This window comes from Glycine max, chromosome 12, assembly GCF_000004515.6.
Source record: "Glycine max cultivar Williams 82 chromosome 12, Glycine_max_v4.0, whole genome shotgun sequence".
Lineage (NCBI taxonomy): Eukaryota > Viridiplantae > Streptophyta > Magnoliopsida > Fabales > Fabaceae > Glycine > Glycine max.
Genome location: NC_038248.2, coordinates 7628265 through 7648809, shown reverse-complemented (window position 1 = coordinate 7648809; position 20545 = coordinate 7628265). Strand labels below are relative to the sequence as shown.

The window sequence follows — 20545 nt, the reverse complement described above, 5'->3', positions numbered from 1 at the left end:
TCATTCTATGGAGGGGTATTCTACCAATCCCAATGGCCCATTGTGGGGGATGACCTTTGTCAACTTGTTAAACAGGTTTTTAGAAATTCGGATTTGGTTGAAACCCTTAATGAGACCTATATTACTCTGATACCCAAGCTTGATAATGTATCCCGACTTAAGGACTTCAAACCTATTGGGTTGTGTAATGTATCCTACAAGATCATTACTAAAATTCTTGCTCAACGTCTTCGTCCCTTGATGGAAAAACTAGTGAGCCCGTGCCAAGCTAGTTTTATCCCTAACAGGCAAAGTGGGGGCAATACCAGTGTTGCACAAGAAGTTTTCCATTCGATGAGGAGCAAAAAGGGGAAAACTGGATGGATGACTATCAAAGTTGACCTCGAGAAGGCCTATGATTGCCTTAAATTGGATTTTGTCAGAGATACTCTTGTGGAGATAAGATGCCCTTCCAATTTTTTTAATCTTATCTGGTGTTGCATATCTTATGTCAAAATGCGTATGCTCTAGAATGGTGAAGCCTTGGATGAATTCTCCCCTAAGCGAGGAGTTCGACAAGGAGATCCTATTTCTCCTTATTTATTCGTTCTATGTTTGGAGAGATTCATTCATCTCATAAACTTAGCCATTAGATAGAAAGTCTGGAAGCCTATTCAGCTCAACAGAGGTGGCCCTTTTATCTCTCATCTTGCCTTTGCTAATGATTTATTTCTTTTTGCAGATTCATTCTCTTTGATAAAGTGAATACTGATAAAACTAGAATATACTTCTCCAAGAATGTGAATTGGAGAATCAAGGAGGACATTACTAATGAATTTGGCTTCGAAGCTACGAATAATCTTGGCAAGTATTTAGGTGTCTCTACTTGCACAACAGAGTCACCACTCAGACCTTTGGCTTTGTGTTGGATAAGGTAAACAAGAGGCTTAGCAACTGGAAAGCTAAAATGTTGTCCATGGCTGGACGTGTTACTCTGGCTAAGTCTGTCATTCAAGCCCTAACTACCTACATTATGAATCATGCACTTTCTACTTGTGAAGAGATTGACAACAGGTGCAGAGCTTTTGTTTGAGGTGATGGAGAGGAGTCTGGGAAGGTGCAAACTGTGACTTGGAATGAGCAAAAGATGTGGGTGGCCTTAGTTTGGGATCTGCTAGAACCACCAATAAAGCCTTTCTTATGAAGTTAGGCTGGAGACTTTCCACTAAAAAAACATTTGTTTTGGACTAAAGTGGTTAAATCTAAATGTAAGTGTGGTGTTGAGACATGCTGAAAGTGGTGAAGAAGAAGGACAAGTCTAGCTTCTGGAAAGGAGTGTGCCAAAATTGGGATTCTATGAGAGAAAGTCTTTCTTTGAGTTTGTTCTTCATCTATTGGGAAGCTCCTCCAGAGAACAATTTTAAGTTGAACTGCGATTCCTCTGTTTGGCACAATGGTCTTGCAGGAGGAAGAGGAGTCATTCGTAATCATCTTGGGGATGTCATGCTAGCTTTCTCGGTCAATCTTGGGTTGTGCTTCATCAATCTTGCGGAACTCGAGGCCATTGCTATTGGAATCTAGCTTGCCAATGATAACAAAATAGAATGAATAATAAAATAATATAATCGGTTAACATAATACAATAAAATAATATTTATTTGAATGATTAATTAAATTGATATATGACATTTAATTATAAATTTGGAGAGAATGAATACGAGATTATCATTTAATCATCATGATTATATATATATATATATATATATATATATATATATATATATATATATATATATATGTGGAATGATGTTACGTGACAGTTTTATATTTATTTTCATTAAAAATATTAAATAAAATTATTTTATTTTTAATTTTTAAAAATTTATAGTATATGAAAATAACATATAAAATCAAATTATTTCATAAAAATCTATACTACACGGAAATAAAATTGTTTTATTTTTAATGATATAAATTTTAGGAAACAAATCAAATTAAAATGTCAAAATAAAATTAAATACAGAATCATATATATAATCTTCATTTAATAATGTAAATAATTTAAATCAATATTTCATATGACAATTAATTATTTTAAAAATTAATAGAAAATTAGAAAAACACCCTTGGACGTATTTTAAATTTAAATGAAAATATTTTTCAAAACATAATTAAAAAGAAAATTATTTTAAAAATAATTAAATTTAAATAAGAAAAATCCAGAATGCACAAAGGAAGTATAAAACATTCATATCAATTTTTTTTAATGCCTGTATCAATTTTTATTATGACTTAACAAAAATCTGAATTTGGAAATGTAATATGTAACAATAAAAATATTTAAAAATTAAGATAAATTTGGAAACTCTCTTTAATGAGTTCTATTTTCTATTTCAAATTCATGCTCTTCATTTCTTTTTATATGCTCCCTCTCCCTTTTCTATTAAATATCTGACTTTTTTCCTTTTTTTTTTTTTGTCTCTTTCCTTTGTATTTGCTTAACTTTGCATAAAATATTTATAATGTTATCTTTGACGAAGATTTTACCACATTGATAAATGTCATATTTGATAAAAATTAATATTAACAAAATTATTAGATAGATTCTACCAAATACCAATACCAATAACACTAGTTAAAAAAATAAACTAAATTAATTTTTTAAAAAGAAAGTAGAAAATGAAGCACGTAAGATTTCAATAAAGAAGGACAACAATTCTAATAATAATAATTTAATTTTCTAGAAAATGTATATATAAAACCATATTTTAATATTTATTGACATATTTACTAACATACATTTATTAAAATTTAAACTAAATAATTAATAATTAATAATATATTCAATATTTAAAATAATATAAAAATTATTCATATAAATTATAAAAAATAAATTTAATATCATGAAACACTAATAGTTAGGTATGAAAACAAATTTGTTGTGTTCTTTTGCAAAATAATGTTATTCCCCTTCGGGTGACTTATGTAAGACTAACTAGCTAATAATATATGTGATGATTATGTTGTAAAATTAGAATACATGCATTAGGCGAAACTAATTAGCTTGAGGCCTCTGATAATATTTTCGTTAACAATTTATTTACTTATAATTTTTAATAATGCAAAAAATTCTCATATGTAATGTGTTCTTCAATTATGAAATTAGGTGATATAAAGTAGTATGTTAACTTGATCAGAAAAAAGTAAGAGTAATGACACATAAAAACATTCATTTATTTTTGTTCTTCTAACTAGATCGTACCTCCAGACTTAATCCAAGAGTTACTATTCTATAATGTTAAAGTTTATATAGGATTGCATTATAATTGACTGATCTGGTATTCCCGTAAGGATCTATTATATTTGATGGACATGTTATTTAAGATCCTTAGGCATGTATATCGCTAGCGGTTGAGGTTGCAAGATCCTTAGGCACGTATCACAAGCCATTAAGGTTGCTTATCATCTAAGGTTTAGGCTACATGCGTAATGGGATGCTTAACAAACAACATGAGAATGCTGGTCACTGAAAGGATACACAATCTTAAAAGTATGTAAATATGAAGAAATTAAATGTCTTTCTATTTCTAATTATAATATAAACCTTACCATGCTTATATTTTTTCTTTCTCTCCCTAAATGTTGAATAACATTTTCTAAAAGTAAAAGAGACTAGGTGACAGAATAGTAACTCAGTCTCCTCGTGAACATATGCCCTCTCTCTGTATATATATTCAACAATCAGCGTAAGTCCATTTTCAAAACCACATTGAATCAAGTTTTAATTTGAAGGAGGTGACTAGAGAGAAGAAACACCCAAACTGAATAACTAAACAAAAATAATATCCTGCAGTAGTCATGGAAAATTCAGCCATTTTCTTAAATGTTATAAATTTTGGTTTCCAATATGAACGAATGACAGTTTGCATTTGCATTATTGCAGTCTTGTCGAGTATGAAGTACAGATTAAGTAATATCATGAAGATAACAAAAGGTTAAAAAAATCATAACTATTATCAAGCAGACCTTAATTTCCCTTATAGTAAATTGCAAGTTTAGAACAAAATATTGGCTTCTTACAAATTACAAGATCCACCGACTGAATAGTTGATATCAAGCCCGCAAGACCCGTCTTTTCCAACTCGAAATTTCTAACTATAGTACTTGTAGTATTAATGAAGATCAACATATGGTATAATAATTAATGAAACCATCTAACTGGCTTAAATCATATGCCACTGACATGGTCGACTGACAACTATTTACTCATAAATGTTCCAACAGTAAATGACTATGCAACTCTTTAGTTATATCAACTTCATAACAATTGAATCACAGTTTTGCGAATCTTGAGGCTTCTAGCATAGGCAATAGCTACATTAATAATTGTCGTAGCGATTAGTTTATGCCTTTGAAATCATGATCATATTACCTACTCAATTCAAACTGCTAATATGGAAATTAAAATAATACTAAACGAATAAATCAAACATGAATAGATAGGCAAATAATAAAATAAAAAGTGTATATTATAAAAATCAACCGAACATATATTGAACCTTTACTAACGGATGTAGATTTATTATAACATTTATTTTATTTTATTTGAGAATCAAAAACAAATAACATAAATTCACAATAATTTATTCTATTCTGCTAAATCAATTGAATTAAATTCTTTAATTATTAATGTATTATAACTTTAAAAAGACAAAAGGCCTTACAATATTAGTTGCTAGCTTTTCTAAGAAACAAACAACTTTAAAAATTACACATCCTAAGTTGTTGTTTTTTTCTTAAAAAACCTCTTTTTTGTTCTTTAACTTTTTCACCTATATTGCTGGAATATATTGCAAACTTTCTACTGAAAACTATAAACAATCTTCAAAGAGTTATACAAATAACATTTTTTATAACAACTTTTAATTATTTTTCTTTTTATCTCTATCAAATCAATAGCCTATTTTAATTATTTCATATTTTGTTTTTTATTCTTATTTTTACAATAAAAATGATAAAGGACACAAAATTTACACCTTCACATTTGCACACTCACTCGTGTTACAATTTTATTTGATAAAAATGACTTATAATTTCTATCTTTCCCATGCATTCTGTCTTTTGTTAAGTTTTATTTCTTCTTCATTATTTTTGTACCATATATAACATAACTCTCTTTAAAATGACAGGAAAAGAAAGAATAATTATACTCTCACATCCACTCTTCTTTTTTTCATATTATTTTTCTTCACATCTTTCTTAATTTTCTTTTAATATTGCATCAGTGAATTATGTGATAAAATTTATCATTTAAGACTTGCATGGATATACTAATTCTACTTACTCAGAAGTAGTAAGAAATTATTGTATAAATTAAAATGTAATTATTAGAGTATACTTCTCCACTCTAAATATTTTATTAGTATTTATATTTTTTTATCTCACATTTTCATCACGATTAGTCGTTGGCTCCTCACAAGAGATACACTGTTCACCTCCAAAAAATATAGACAATACAATTATCTGGTTCTTGCTCTTTTTTCTCTCAAGGGCAAGTATCCACGAATTATTTTTCTATCAAAATATGTTTTCTTTTTTTTCTAAATGGGTACAATAGGGTAGGCAGTTTACAATAATTTTTTTTATTAATAAATATTAATTATTAGAATACTAATTTTGTTAACTAAGAAGATTAAATCCACATCTTTTCTCTCTTTTTTTTTCTTTTTTAACCATTGAACTTATTTTATATCTCCTAAACAATGTACAATAATGATCATTGACAATCTAAACCAATTAAATTTAACTAAATATCTTGAATTTAAGTTTTAATTAAATATATAACTGTGTTAAACATTAAAAAAAAATCTCATTCATAATAATATCGCTAGGTGTACAACATAAGTAACACGTACTACATTTCCATTATTACTGGCACTTTTGAAATTCTTACTTGTCCCAAATATTGTTATATATGAATATCATTACTTCCCTTGCATATATAGACACAGACCCCATTTAGCCCATTCACCAATAACCACCAACACCACCATGTCCGTCAAAGAGTGCGGCCACCACTCATCCCAACGCCGCAACCTCCTCCGCCTCATCCTCGGCGCCATCGCGGCCTTCGTCGTCCTCATCCTCCTCGTCATCTTCCTCATCTGGGTCATCCTCCGCCCCACAAAGCCCCACTTCACCCTCCAAGACGCCACCCTCTACGCCTTCAACCTCTCCACCCCCACACCCAACACCCTCACCCTCACCATGCAGGTCACCCTCTCCTCCCACAACCCCAACGCGCGCATCGGCGTCTACTACCACGCGCTCCGCGTCTACGCCTCCTACCGGAGCCAGCAGATCTCCCTCGCCACCGCGCTCCCCGACACCTACCAGGGCCACCGCGACTTCGCCGTCTGGTCGCCGTTTCTCTTCGGCAATGTCGTCCCCGTCTCGCCGTTTGTGCTGACCTCGCTGCAGCAGGACCAGAGCGCCGCCGGCGCCGTAGTGGTCAACGTTAAGGTCAACGGGAGGGTCAAGTGGAAGGTCGGGTCTTGGGTCTCTGGGAGGTACCATATCTACGTGAACTGTCCCGCGTATATTAGCTTCGCCGGAGATCGGAGCAATGTCGCCGGAGTCGTGGCTTCTCCGGTGAAGTTTCGCCTCTTGCAGAGTTGCAGTGTTGATGTGTAGAAGTGATCAGGTTTTTGTTCTGCCGCTGCTTCAAGCATCTTGTTCGCTAGTGCGTGTCTTGTCTTTTTTTTTTTTTTTCTCTTCTCGTTGCTCTGTATTTAAATTTTTTTTAGGAGTGATTACTTGGATAAAGTCAACTTAAAGTTTTATTTATATGAAATAGCTATTCCACGTGAAATTTCATCATTTTTTTTTCATATTTAGTGTCACAAACTCATAAAATAAATTTTAAAAATAATTGTATTTTTTCTATTTTTATGGTGATAAATTTGGTCATTAAACTTTTAAGAAAATGTAAATTTATTCTTAATTTTAGAAAAAAATGGTGAATTCTTAATTAGAGAGTAGGGACCAAATTTCATGTTTTTAAATTTTGAAAAAGACCAAATTCATCTAAAGGAAAATAGATACCTTGACCACATTTGATCAAAAGTTAAAAAAAAAAACTTTTTTTTAAATTACTACAATATATAGTTTTAGACACCTATTCATGTTTCAGTCAATTTTTACATTACACATGCATATTAGAGCGTTTCTATTTACAACGGTTAATAAAAATCAATTATGCAGCCCGTGGAGATTAACCAACATCATCGACGTGTAGTCGTCCTGCACCATAAACTTGGTTATATGTAATGGTTTCTCTTGGAGGTTAGTCTTTGATGGAAGAAGATCTAATAACCTATAGTTTTGTATTAATCACGATCGAGATTTAATCAATTAATATTTTTCGATTTAAAATAAAATAGTATGTATAATTATGTGACAAATAAGATCGATTGACTTGAAATCCATGGAAATTTGGTATAGATCGATTGTCTATATATATATATATATATATATATATATGCTTGACCATGGTTCACTTTGTCTTGGAGATCACATCTTGGATCCATTACTACTTATTTGATTTTTTGTCTGACCCTAGTTTTCTATTTTTTAATTGGCCAAGAACTAGAGAACCTTGAGACTAATCATGTTGTGCGTAAGTGTCAGGATTATAATTTCATTGAAATAAAAACAAGGGGTGTACCCATTTTTCTGACATTTAATTATAGTTTGATTTTATTTCATCAATGCTTCCATAGCTTTAGGATCATGCCCTCTGTTTACGCAACACACATAAAAAAAATGATCACCTTTCATAACCTCGTATTTAATTTTAGAGCGACACACATGCCTTACCGGTAAGTTTCTATTTTTTTTTTTTATGCGCTTGCTATTGTTATCGTTTCCATTCATTTAAAGGAAATTACTATTTTTTTTAATAAGCCGTAAAAGCAAAATATCTTGAATCAAATCCAGGGATGACTTAACGCCCAAGCAGTTTAAGCAAGAGCTTTAGGTCTAAAAAAAAGGGTTTTAAAATTATTTTTAATGCTAATATACCTCAAAAAATATTATAAAATTATATTTGAAAATAAATTTTAATTAAAATATTGTAAATAACTGTTAATCTTTTTATTAGTATCGTAAGTAATAATTAATGAGTAACAACTCTTTATCAATATCATAGCTTTATTTAGAAAAAAAAGAGATTTAATAGTTAAAGAAATCTAAAAAAATTTCTTTTATTTCTATTCTCTTCCTATTCAATTCTGATTTTGTTTTTTTTCTCACTGTCTCTCAGCTAATTCTTCAGTTTACTTGATTATTATTTCACTTTGACACATTCCTCAATACCTATTTGTTTATTCTCATCTCTTATGTACATGTGTCTCTATTTGGAGGGTAGAGGGAACAAAAATTGGCATTTCTTCCTTTTGAGTGTGTCAATATTAAGTAAAAGCCAAAAATAGAACTTATTATACTCTTATTTACTCAAATTTTCTTTTGTTGATAATTATTACATACTTACATGTTCCTTTATCAAATTATATTTGTCTTTTCTATTGAAAACTGTTAATTTAATAATCTAAAATCTTATACATATAATAATAGTCTCATTATTGTATTGACAAATGACAAGTTTTATATATATGATATATTATTAAGCTTCTACCCCAAATCCTGATGAATTGCGAGATTGATCTCAAAATAAGTTTATTTTTTATTGTTTTATTAATGAATAATGATTAATCTCAAAATAATTTATGCAGATTTAACAAAAATGTTGAAATTTGGAAATTAAGTTTAAGCACTTACCAAAGAAGAGAAAGAGACTTGAGACTTCAAGATACTACAATCAAGTTCATTTTCTTGACAACCAGAATCAGGTTTTATTGTTTTAGCTCATTCTTATTTTATATACTCATCTTTGTAGTGTTTTATATATTATAATTTTTAATTTCATACAAAAATATATATAATAAGTATGTCAACCAGAAAATATGAATCAGGCAATTCAAAACTTCAGAAAAAAAAGAAGAGTCGAGGCTTTAATTACATCACAAAAGGAGCTATGGATAAATTTATAAAAATAGATGAGAAAAATAAATTAGAAAATACAGGTGGGTACTCTTTGAATGAACAAGATAACAATTTAGATATAGGTGAAAGCAACAATAGAGAAGTAGTTAGTGATGAGGATAATTATAATTCTGATTTTCAAACTGATGATAACGAGGAAGAGATTGGGAGACTAGATGGTTCTACTTTTGAAAATATATATGATCCAAGCCAATGAAAGAATATTGATATGACTTTGAGAGATTTATTAGTAGAAAAGGACCCTATTAAAGTTACTTATATGGATTTCCCAAAGGATAAATATTCTAGGCACTTTTCTTCATCAAATTACATTCAAAAATTGTCTAATGGAGAGAAACATGAAAGAAAATGGCTAATTTATTCTAAAGATTTGGATAAAGTCTTTTGTTTTTGTTGCAAATTATTTAATGTTGTTTATTGTACAAGTAAACTAGCTAACAAAGGTGGTAAAGATTGGAGAAATCTTAGTGCTAAGTTGAAGAGTCATGAAATAACGAATGAACATATTACTAACATGAATGCATGGATTGATTTGGAAATGAGATTGGTAAAAAATAAAACAATAGACAAACATGTTCAAGAACAAATAAATAGAGATAGAGAACATTGGAGAAATGTGTTGTTAAGAATTATTGTCGTTGTTAAATTCCTTGGTAAAAATAACTTAGCATTATGTGAAAAAAAAATGAAAAAAAGATCTACCAAGAAGCTAATGGAAATTTTTTAAGTCTAATTGAAATGATTGCATAATTTGATCCAATCATGCAAGAACATATTCGTCGAATTAAAGATGATGAAATTCACAACTGTTACCTTGGGCAAAATATACAAAATGAGTTGATAAATCTATTAGCAGGTGAAATCAAAACAAAAATTATAAAAAAATTAAGGATGCAAAATATTATGCAATCATACTTGACTGTACTCCAGATATAAGTTTAAAGAGTAAATGTTTTTTGTATTAAGGTGTGTGGATATTTCATCAACTCCAATACAAGTTAATGAGTATTTTTTAGAATTTTTAAAAGTAGATGATATAAGTGGAAAATATCTTTTTGATGCTATTGTAGATGAATTAAAAATTGTTGGACTTGATATTAATGACCTTAGGGGACAAGGATATGATAATGGATCTAATATGAAAGGAAAACATCAGGTGTGCAGAAAAGATTCCTTAATATTAATCCTAGATCATTTTATACTTCTTGTGGTTGTCATAGTTTAAACTTAGTACTTTGTGATATGTTTAACTCTTATCCTAAAGTTACATCTTTCTTTGGTGTGCTACAACGTGTATACACTTTATTTTCTTCTTCTACAAAAAGGTAAAATTTTTTACAAAACCATATACATATCTTAACTCTTAAATCATTGTCACAAACACGTTGGGAAAGCCGTATTGAAAGTGTGAAAGCAGTAAGATTTCAAACTTTACAAATAAGAGATGCTTTATTTGAATTAGCTGAAGCTAATGATGATCCTAAAATAAAGTGAAGTTGATTGTTTAGCAAATTATGAGCTTGAAAACTTTGAATTTTTGTTAGGCATGACTATTTGGTATGACATTTTATTTGCAGTTAACTTAGTTAGTAAGAATTTACAATCAAAAGATATGTGCATTGATGAAGCTATTAAATAATTAAAAGGTCTTTTTTCATTTTTTGAAAAGTATAGGAAAAATGGATTTGAAAATGTGTTGATTTCTACCAAGGAAATTGCTTTTGAAATGGATATAGAGCCTAAGTTTTGTGAAAAATGTATTAGTTGTAGAAAGAAATAATTTGATGAAAATGTTGAGGATAAAATTGTAAAATCTCTTCAAGAATCATTTAGAATTGATTACTTTTTGTACATCGTAGATAAAATAATTACCACACTTCAAAGTAGATTTGAACAATTTAAAATATATGAAGATATTTTTGGTTTTTTATTTAGTGTTAAAAAATTAAAGTTACTAGATTGTACACTTTTGAAAGAGAAATGTCTAAACCTTGAAAAATCTTTGAAACATGATAATTTGTTGGATGTTGATGGATTAGATTTATTGTTAGAATTAAATATCTTAAAGAAAATGATAGGATTGAAAAATGATAAATCAATTGACATTCTTAATTATATAAAAAGAAAAAATTCTTTTCCAAATGCGTATATAGCTTATAAAATAATGTTAACGATACCACTATAGTTACTTCAGCTGAAATGAGTTTTTCAAAACTAAAAATAATAAAAACTTATTTAAGATCAACAATGTCTCAATAAAGATTGAACGGATTTTTGTTATTGTCTATTGAAAAAGAAATGTTAAATGAAATTAATTAGAACAATTTAATCGATAATTTTGCATTACAAAAAATCTAAAAAATTAATTTTAAATAAAACAATGATAATTTTAATAAACTATTTTATGAGTAAATAAAAAGTCTCATTCTTAAATTTGTTTTAGGTTTTTCAAGTCCTTGAACTGCCTCTATCATAAAGTATATTAAACATTTGTATTAATTGTTTTTTTAAGGCCAAACACGTATTAATTGTTGTTTTAGACGTGAGATGAAAAATCATAAGATGCGATTAGAGAAACTTTATATCTATAATTAAATATAATCCGCATCTAAGAATACATTTCGTTATCTTAATTTTTCGGAAAACAAAATTGCACATGAAACTCTTTTTTTCCCCTTTGGCAGGACCACATGACATGTGAAAAAATAATGGCAGGGGTGACTGTTGAAAGACTTAATTAAGTGTCATTCGTTAAAATAGATATGATTAAATGCATATGAGATGGAGTAAGGCAAAAAATATTCATGGTGGTTCCTTTTGTATACCTGCAACTTTATGAAAGGTAACTTGAGAAGATTCTAAAAGGAAAGATGAATTAACTCGTTCCACCAACCTCAAGGTCTGGTGGGTCTTTGTTGCTAAGGTGGAGGTTGGAAAATTGAAGCATTCTCCACTTTAAATGCATCACCTGCCATGCCTCGTTTCATCTTTACTACTTGTTTCCATGTTTCATCAAACAATCTATCCATATATATATATATATATATATATATATATATATATATATATATATATATATATATATATATATATATATATATATATATATATATATATATATATATATATATATATATATATATATATATATATATATATATATATATATATATATATATATATATATATAACTGCTCTCAGAACAAACCTAAAATGAGGGGAAAAAAACATTTTGATACCCAAAAAGGTAACGGTTAATACTTAAATCACAACTAACAGAAAAACCAGAAAATAACCATTCACTTAGTTACAAGTTAGGATAAAACCCATAACACCCACACATAAAATCAATCACCAAATCAAATTGTCGGGTAATCACTTAAAAAAATCAACATTAACCAATAATAATAAACTAATTAGTTATAAATTATTGATTAGGATTTCACGTGAGCAGTAAAAGTACACGATGATCCCCACTCAAAGACACGAAAATGCATATCTTTACACATTCGTCCCATGCAACCATGCACATCCATGCTCGCAAACAACCACACACAACGACCTTCAAGCATCCACAAACATACACGAACAACAAAGATCGTGAACTAATATTCCACAGCCATGACATGAGACACTTCAGTAAAGGGAAGAGGAGAAAAAGACAAGCCACATACAGTAAAACCCTAATGTAATTCGACTCCCTTTTAGGTTTGTGTTCTAATTTTAAATTTTAAATTCTATTTCATTTTTATAACAAAATGGGAAGTTTTGTTTTTTCTTCCAAAAATTATAATTATTCTAAAATAATTGATAAATTCGTTGCAAATGGCATGGCATCACATAAATAAATATTTTCCAATATGTTGGGAATCAATCTAGTCTCTTATTCGGTCCATTAGTAAGGACATCTAACATCCAAATGCCACCAAACAAATTTACTTTTCATTTTTTCATATTTTTTTTTTCATTCCACTCAACCAAACTTAGTGTAAGTGTTTCTCATTGTGAAGATCAACCTACTTACTCAAATAATCCATTTTTTTATCTAGTCATCAATTTTTGTTTTTACAATTTTGAACAACCCATGTGATAGATTATTTATTCATTTATATGAAACATAAATAAATAATACATTTCACTGCTTTAAATTTCACTTTACTTTAATAGTTATTTTATCTCACTAAATATAATACCATTGATTATCATTGATGAGATAAAATCTAAAATATACCAATAAATATTTTATTGTAGGAAACATAAATAAACAATACATTTGACTGCTATAATTATGATTTATATAAACTAATAAATTTTTTATTGAACGAAACATCCCACGATTTTATTACGAGAGGATATCATCCGCACGGTTCACGCAATCATGATGACAACGCTTCGGTTTTCTATGTTACTTCTCTTTTCTTTTTCTTTTTTCTTTTAACTTCTTCCACGTCTTCTTCAGCTTACTTGATTTCTATCGTTCACCTCCCGATTAATTTTACAATTTTCATTCTGGAATGTTGCAATGAAAATGTTAACGGATTGAAAATTATTAGTTCATAAAAAAATGATTAGAAATTACGAAAAAAGGAAGAAATAAAAAAGAGAAGATAGAGAAAAATAGAGGAGAAATAAAAAACAAATTGTGTTTAATAGAGAGGAAAAGTAGGTGAAGAGGCACTCACACCTTTTTATTTCTCTAAAATAATGAGGAGAGCTTTCTCTTTTTCTTAATGGAGAGGAAACAAGTAATTAATTTGTTAAAATTAAATTATTTGAATATTAGTTAAGTTTGATTTATAATTTTTTGTTAATTTTTTTTTTACTTCCAATCTAATTTTGGATTAGTTAATGTCTCTTTCTTCTAATATTTCTTAATCTTAATCTTCTATTCATCCAGAGAAAGAAAGATTAAGTAATTCAGAATTTGATGGGAAAATAAGTAAGACTTGAATAAAAATCGTTATTTTTAATTTAAGGATCAAATTTGAATATTATTTAACTAATTTAACTTTAATTTTAATATACTTATAACTTATGTTTAATCACTTGATTAAAATAAAAAAATTACAAACAATTGTAGAGAAATTACTAAATTAATACTCTTTCTCTAATTTTTATTTCTTCTCCTCTCTTTATATTTTAATTTATTTTAAATATATCTATTTTTATGTTATTTATCACTTATTTTTCTTTACTCTAATTTCATTTTTACTATTTTAAATTTCTATCCAGCTTATTTATAACATATTTCTTTTTTTTTTGTTAACACATTGTTGACGAGTCACTTTCATAATTTTATTATATTTAATAAATTTTAACTAATAATAAAAAGCATATTAAAAATAATATGTTCATGGCCCTCTTTCATATTTATATTTTTATTTAATAATTTTTTGAATAAATATCAGTGAGATCATTAAGCAAATATTGTATAACATTATTTTGTTAACATATTATTTTAATGTACTACTTCTATATATGTTTTGTTTTATTAGTAAATAAGTTCATTTTAGTTTTGAAACAAAAATTTATGTTAGTTCCATTCTTAATAAATTTTATATAAATTTAATGTTTAAATACATTCTTAGTGCTTATAAAATTAGTGTGTTTTAATTTTAGTTTTTATTAAAATTTTCTTCTATTTTAATTCCTCAAAAAAGTTAAAATTTTATTTTTGGTCCCACTATTACATGAAACTTATTAATTATTTATGTTTTTATGAAAGGTCATGTGACCATCATAGGTAATATAGTTATCAGCATATGATACCTCCAGTTAGTTTTCTTCTAAATTTTTAAAATAAATGTTACTTATCTATCTTAAAATGAACTATGGATCAAAAATAATAATTTCAATTTTTTAGGAATAATAATCAAAGAAAAATATTTTGTAGGAAAGAAAACAAAAATTCACCATAAGGACTTAAACAATAAGGAGACCTGACACCACACTCTAACCCAAAACCTTAAGACTCAGGTTTATGGGTTTTCTCCTCACTTATATGGTGCTCAACTTTTCCACTTTTACCCGATGTGGGACTTTACCTCACACTTGTACACACTTGTACTCAACAGATAGAAGATCCTCCTAAGAATTGCAGCGTTGAGTTTGAGAGGATAATTGATGATTTCATCTTCATTTGCTTTTTCGCTGGAAATGATTTTCTGCCCCACATGCCAACTTTGGAAATTCACGAGGTTATTAGGAAATTCTTTGTTAGATATGGTGAATATAAAATATAAATGCGTGTTAAGCTTTTGTTATTTGTTTGGCTCAATTTTGTCAGGGGGCTATTGATTTGCTAATGAATGTTTACAAGAAAGAATTCAATAAACTTGGAGGATATCTTGTGGACATGAGCAGGGTAACACTGTTACTGTCTAATTCCTTTTTCCTTTTTTTTTTTTATATTCTTTTCTTTTTCCTCTCCTATATTCCACTAGTTTGAAATCTATTTTATGAGCAATGCTTGTGTCTATGATATGAAAGCAGATTGGGGAGGAACATGCTGCTTTTTTGAAGTTATCTAGAGTTGAAAAATTTATACTTGCTGTTGGTGCATATGAAGAGAAAATCTTTAAGAAAAGATCCGAAACACGAGAAAGATATCTGCGAAGGCTTATTAGAGATAATGAGGATGCTGTAAGTAGAATTATATTTGAAAAATGTACATATGCATTCAAATTTTAAAGTATTGGATTCATTGGTTTCCCTGATTTCCATCCAGAAGCGGGAAGAAGTGAATGCAGCATGTTACTCCGATCTTGATGATGAAAATACTTCTGATTGTACTCTTCTGATTAAGAAGGCACCAGATTCAAAAACTTTGTCTGTTTTGGTCAACAATGTCTCAGCTACACATGCTGAAGTAAGTTGATGTTTTGTCAATCAGGAGTTGGTCTTCATTTATTTATTTTTGTTGACACCTTTGATTGATGAGTTTTTACACAAACATGTATTGATGGTGTTTAATGTTGCTGAATTGTTGATAATCTTCTGTTCCTCATTATCAGATTGAGCAGAACACAAAGGATTTAAAAAATGAATTGAAGAGATGTATTAGAGAGAAATGTGACTTGTTTAAGAGCGGGGATTTCCTAATAGACAAGGTATATTCTACGAATTTAATTATACTATACTCACAGTATATAAGCTTTTTTGCTTTCCAAAAAAAAAAAACAGTATATAAGTTTTTTATATTATCATCTAATTACATATTGTTATGTATAGAAAGTTAACTTTTATAATAATTACTTTAAAAGTCACATCTAAGATGATTTATTATTGATTTCACCAGAACTCCACATGAAGATGATTAAACTCGTATATTTTTGTCCCAAAGGATTTTTATAATTCTTGGTTGATTTTTTTTTTTTAATTTGACTTTTCCCTCTGATCATTGGATATGAGGCGTGCTTATTTTTAAATTTGATACAAGATTAGTAAGTGCTGTTGTCATTCATTTCAGATAAAATTGGGAACACCTGGTTTCAAAGAAAGATATTTTAAAGCAAAGTTTTCTGTAGAGGGACCTACTGACATTGAGTGCAAAAGAAAAGAAATAGTATGTGTTTCTTCCCACTACTTTGCCTGCTGCTGTCTTGTTTGGTTTTGTTTTTTTCCCTTCTCATTAGGCATGCACTAGCAGAGTATCTTTTGCTAGTCAACTTTCAATGGTGGTGGTGTTAGATTGCAATTTAATTGGAGGTCCAGAAGTACACGGAAGGTTTGGTGTGGGTTCTCCAATACTATTTTTCATCAGTTGCTTCGTGGACATGGTAAGCCAATATGGTTTAATATCTAACTTGATTTCATGTGTATTTCATTATATAAGTATGGAAAATCCGAAAATGATAAATGAATACTGCAATGTACAGGTTTTATCCATTTCACTATGGTCCATTTGCTTCGGACTTAAAGGGCATGGGTCAGGTGAGAGTAAAATTTGAAAAAGGTGTCCCATTTTTACCACTTGATCAACTTTTAAGTGTTCTTCCCCCGGCAAGGTAACTTTCTTATGTTCTCCTCTTTTTAAATGCCAAACTCATTCTATACCATAAATTTTGAATTTAATTTAGATTTCTTTTACCGTGATAAAATTAACTGATTTTACTCCTGTGTAGTTCTCATGCACTTCCAAAAGCCTATTCGCAATTGATGCTAGATGAGCAGTCTAGAATATTTGACTTTTATCCTCAAGGTAAGCTGGCTTATCTTGTTTGAAGTCTTTTATTCCATTTTTTGTTCTCTGTGTTTCTTTTCTAGTTCTTATTCTATTTTTGTTTTGTAGATTTTGAAGTTGACACGGAAGGAAAGCGCTTCATGTGGCAGGTTATCTCACTCTACACCCTTGTAGTATTTTTTTTTTGTTCATGCAAAATACTATATATTGATGGTAACAAATGCTGTGTGTCTTTCATCTAGGGAATCTGCATACTTTCATGGATTGATGATAAACGGCTTGTGGCTGAAACCAGAGAACTCAAAAATGAATTATCTGTATGAATTACTAGCATTGTACCACGGCAAAACACACAAATGTTTTTAATACTAAATTGGCAATGCTTTCTTAATGTCCTCTAAATCTCCTATTGCGTTTTACAGGAAAATGAGGCCATAAGAAATTCAGTCAAAGCTGATAGCTTGTTAGTTAGAAGCGCTAGCAAATTAGCAGAGAAATTTGGCTCTCTTTCTCTAGACACAAACCTGCCTTGCAAATTAGAAACAAGAATGAGGTTGGTGTATAGTGATTGATTGTTGTGGTTAACAATACACTCTCTAACATGTTTTTCATTAAGATTCTTTATTATTAGTTTAAAATTTATTGAAAATTATAAAATCATTGGTGGTTAAAAAGTGGGACTTACAGAATTATCATTTTCAATAAATTTCATCCATTTCAATGATAAATTTTAAAAGAATGTGTTAGAAAATTTGTTGTTAGTATTTTTGAATAATAAATTTTGATGGCAGCCTTGCTTGTACTTTTGTGTTGGAAATAACACAGTTCAATCTTTCCTTTGTTTTGTGTTCTTATACTTTTTAGCAGTGACGGCATTGGGGGTATCCTAAGTCTTTGTGACGAGTTCGTTGAGAAGCCTTGCTTGGACATTAGTGACAACAAAAAAGAAGATAGTGTCTTGTATGCTATTAGAAAATAGAAATATACCTTTGATTTTCATTATTAGCATTCAGCTTCAAACAACTTCCTATAATTTTGATATTGGGGTTAATGTTTCAGATGTGTCTATTACGAGCTTCCTGCTGGTAGTAATCATATTCCTGGTTTACTATCGGATGTGAAGCTTCCAGAGAAGGTAAAAAAACTCAATTGCTTCTTTAAACAACTTTATGATCAAGAACACTATATAATAACTTTATGTAACATAGTTCGTTCCTGAAAATCATTCCAAAATTTTTGTAGACAATCTTTGAAAGTGACATTATGGAAACAGAACTCTGGCATGAACGTCAGAAATATTATAGTCGTTTTGAGAGGTACTCTTCCTAATCCTTCCTTTTACTTTAGGGGATGTTGTTGGAAGCTTCTTTCAGTTTCCTATAAAACCTTATAGCATGTTTGGTTCTACTTCCCAAATGTGTTTTTTCATGTTTCACTATCACTGAAAAGCTAATAGTTATAACTTCCACGTCCGTGACATGATTTCTTACTTCTCAATGGTTTCCAAACATGCATTTAATTGACCAACTTGATAATTCAGGGTGCAAAATCAAGACAATTGGAGGAGTGAAAACACAAGCAATACTTCAAGGTTTGCCTCAAATGCAATTAGCCAACATACAAGAATCTTTTCATCAAACACACCTTTATTCACTTTCCAAGGTGCTGGTGTCGGATGGGGTTCGGGTAGAGGGAAAAGAATTGATGCAATGGCAAGTGAGAGTGTGCCAAACAACACAAAACCACAGCACTTTGTGGACAACTTTAGACAACTCAGAATATCAGAGTCTAATAATCATTTTCTGAGGCCTGGTGGTGGCAGTTCTCTGTTTCGACCACATAACAAGGGTCACATGAATCAGTCAAGAAATGCTCCTTATCATCAAGGCTCACCATCTAATAATGGTTACATTAATCAGCCAAGAAATGCTCCTTATCATCAAGGCTCACAGTATAATAATGGTTACATGAATCAGTCCAAAACTGCTCCTAATCATCAAGGGTCACAATATGTGACTGTGCCTAATTTTGGTCGAGGACAAGGTAGGGGTGCATCTAGTAACAGTTCATTGCGGCCTCAATGGAGTGGTGGAAAAGCTTATCAAGTGAAAGATCAAGATCGTTGGTAAAATGTTATCTACTAAATGGAGCTTGATGTTGTAGTGGCTGAAGAATATTCTTTTTGGTTTGGAAAATATTTAATGGTTAACGGTATATTGGTATACTTTGTTTTTTGCTAAATGAAATAGAGGAAAGGAAATGAGAGATGTTGATTTTTTACCTAATAGCATTGTGTATTAGTTTTGGGTTTGGTATAGTATAGTTGCAGATGACTATTTCATGGTACAACATAGTAGGATATGTACTAATTTTTGTATGTCATGTTCATGAGCTCTTTTAACATCAGTAAGCCTGTGCAAGGTGATAAGGTCAACTTGTGCTGCTTTTATGCCTACTTCATGTTGTTTATGGGTGTAATTATGCTTTCTTCATTTTGTCTTAAGCCACGCTAGCATCTTGACTATTTCTCAATATTACATTATTAGGTGGATTTGCTATTTTGATTTATCTTTTGGTTATGGGAAAGAAAAGTTGGGTATTGCAACTTTTTCCAAAAAAACAAATAGTTGGACCAGGGCTTGTACTACGCTGCTATTTAGTAGTATTATTTCCATCTTTATTTATAATAACATTTTAAAAAAAATTTGTTTGCCCTTTTAATAACATTCTTTTTAATCATTTCTTGTATAAATTATTAGTTTTATTAAAATATCCTTAATTGTTTTACAATTTTTGTAATTAAAAAATAATGTCATAAATCAATGACATAAATTCATTCATTCTCTTGTGAGAATTGATAAAAATAACTAGCACACTAATATACATGTGCATTTATGAATTTACAGAAAATTATCATATTATATATTCAATTTTATTGCATAGAATCCAAACCACAATGGCTAAAATCAAGAAAATTTCAAAAGAACTAGCCAAAATTTAAAATTCAATTACTCTTATATCATTATAATTGTATAAAAAATATTTTTTTTCCAAAATAATTGTTATTTTAATTTTTCAATATAACAATTTTTTTTCTATTTATATCTCTTATATATTAATGATGAATTATAAAATCAAAATCTAAAAATAAATTAATAGTGATGTAAAGTAAATTTTATAAAATTATTTTTTATATATATTTATTACTTTTTCTTAATTTAATACAATACAATCCGATAATTATTTTGAGAAGGAAGGGAG

The 20545-nt window shown here is 29.3% G+C and overlaps 2 protein-coding genes across 3 annotated transcripts; both read left to right on the top strand.

The window, feature by feature from the left end:
- Window positions 1-5956: 5956 nt before the first annotated feature.
- Window positions 5957-8789, top strand: LOC100812905 (NDR1/HIN1-like protein 1). Of its 2 annotated transcripts, none has more exons than XM_041007472.1 (2): window positions 5957-6682; window positions 8772-8789. In XM_041007472.1, exon 1 carries the CDS (start codon window positions 6031-6033, stop codon window positions 6670-6672), a length of 642 nt encoding a protein of 213 aa, XP_040863406.1. In that variant the 5' UTR covers window positions 5957-6030; the 3' UTR covers window positions 6673-6682; window positions 8772-8789. The 2 variants fall into 2 exon arrangements, with proteins under 2 accessions (XP_040863406.1, XP_003539845.1); XM_003539797.5 differs by lacking the exon at window positions 8772-8789 and adding an exon at window positions 7243-7418.
- Window positions 7308-19666, top strand: LOC100783700 (5'-3' exoribonuclease 3). Its single transcript, XM_006592972.4, has 17 exons — window positions 7308-7323; window positions 15085-15299; window positions 15389-15466; window positions 15595-15744; window positions 15830-15940; window positions 16122-16211; window positions 16571-16666; window positions 16810-16880; window positions 16980-17108; window positions 17226-17302; window positions 17393-17433; window positions 17527-17601; window positions 17707-17837; window positions 18152-18244; window positions 18344-18419; window positions 18527-18600; window positions 18825-19666. The coding sequence occupies exons 1-17, from the start codon at window positions 7308-7310 to the stop codon at window positions 19411-19413; spliced, it is 2112 nt and encodes a 703-aa protein (XP_006593035.3). The 3' UTR covers window positions 19414-19666.
- Window positions 19667-20545: the final 879 nt, after the last annotated feature.